We start from the raw sequence: 1,487 nt of genomic DNA, 5'->3' as shown, positions 1-1,487 counted from the left end.
TCCATCCCTTTCTCTGCATTCTACATTATCAGTCTGTTGGGAAATTTCACGCTTCTGTCTGTTGTAGGTAAGGAGCAGACCCTGCACAAGCCGATGTACCTGCTGCTCTGCATGCTGGCACTTACAGACATCGCCACACCTACCTTCGTTGTGCCAAAGGCGCTGGGCATATTTTGGTTCAATTTGAAAGGCATTACTGTGGCTGGATGCCTCACCCAGATGTTCTTCCTTCACATGGTTTCTGTTATGCACTCAGCCACCCTCGTGACAATGGCCTTTGATCGCTATGTTGCAATATGTAACCCTCTGAGATATTCCACTGTCCTCAGCAATGCACGACTAGCTAAGCTAGGGCTTGTAGGTTTGATAAGAGCTGTTCTCTTCATTCTGCCCCTACCCCTGCTCATGAGTCAGCAGCCATTCTGTGCCAACCGCATTATCCCCCATACGCAATGTGAGCACATAGCTGTGATGAAGATGGTATGTGGGGACATCACAGTCACCAGGATATATGGCTTGGTGCTAATGTTTGTAGTTATGGGGTTTGACCTGACGCTCATTGCCCTGTCCTACATTCTGATCATCAGGGCTATCCTCAGAATCTCCTCTAAGAAAGCCCACCAAAAAGCCCTTAACACCTGCACAGCCCACATCTGTGTGATGCTGACATATTATACCCCTGGCCTCTTCTCCAACCTGACACATCGGTTCGGTCAAGGCATTGCTCCCCACATTCACATCATCTTGGCCGACCTCTATCTCCTCATTCCTCCCATGCTCAACCCTATCATTTATGGGGTCAAAACTAAAGAGCTTCGTGACAAAGTAGGCAAATACACCTGCAGAAGGTGATCACCTGGTGCCACTGACTTGAAACCTGTGTGACAAGAGGGGGAAAGCATATCTCCTTGTTAATCAAGGGTGCCCTGTCCCAGTTTGGTTGAGCTCAGCATGGTGGAAGTTCACAGTCAGAGAAGTTCCTCCCACCCAATATCTGATAATTCCATCACTAAGCACTGCTCTCGACGGTGCTGAGTTTCCTCTCTCTGACCATCACCTGACCTCTTTCATTGTCACCCATCATCCTCCAATCCCCCACACCCTGATACTCAGCCTTTCTGTGAGTCTAAGGCTATGTCTGCACTACTGCAGTAAGTCGACCTACTCCACACAACTCCAGCTACGTGAATAACTGTAGCTGGAGTCGATGTACCTTAGGTTGAGTTACCACTGGGTCTACACAGCGGGGGGTCGACAGGATAAAATCTCCCATCGACTCTTCTCATTGTGGGTAGACTACAAGGGTTAGACACACTAAATCGACCTCTGGTGGATCGATCTCAGAGCATCGATCCCGGCTGTAGTGTAGACGTACCCTAAGACTACCATAAGATACTGTACCATTTTCATACAAAGTGGTTTTCCATTAGTCTCTATGTGGTCAGGGGTCTTGTTCAGTTTTACAAACAGAAGCTACACTTTCAGAT

The 1,487-nt window shown here is 48.2% G+C and overlaps 1 protein-coding gene across 1 annotated transcript; it reads left to right on the top strand.

Annotated features, from left to right (window-relative positions):
• Positions 1-93: 93 nt before the first annotated feature.
• LOC112108382 (putative olfactory receptor 52P1) lies at positions 94-852 on the top strand. The gene has a single exon (XM_026658746.1). The coding sequence runs from the start codon at positions 94-96 to the stop codon at positions 850-852; it is 759 nt and encodes a 252-aa protein (XP_026514531.1).
• Positions 853-1,487: the final 635 nt, after the last annotated feature.

The sequence above is a fragment of the Terrapene carolina genome, unplaced genomic scaffold, assembly GCF_002925995.2.
Source record: "Terrapene carolina triunguis isolate 2854851 unplaced genomic scaffold, T_m_triunguis-2.0 Scaffold511, whole genome shotgun sequence".
NCBI classification, from domain to species: Eukaryota; Metazoa; Chordata; order Testudines; family Emydidae; genus Terrapene; species Terrapene triunguis.
The sequence above is the reverse complement of the archived record's forward strand: the minus strand, read 5'-3'. Positions and strand labels throughout refer to the sequence as shown.

Excerpts from the sequence above, each read along its gene's own strand:
- LOC112108382 (XM_026658746.1), top strand. The coding sequence starts at position 94 with ATGTACCTGCTGCTCTGCATGCTGGCACTTACAGACATCGCCACACCT.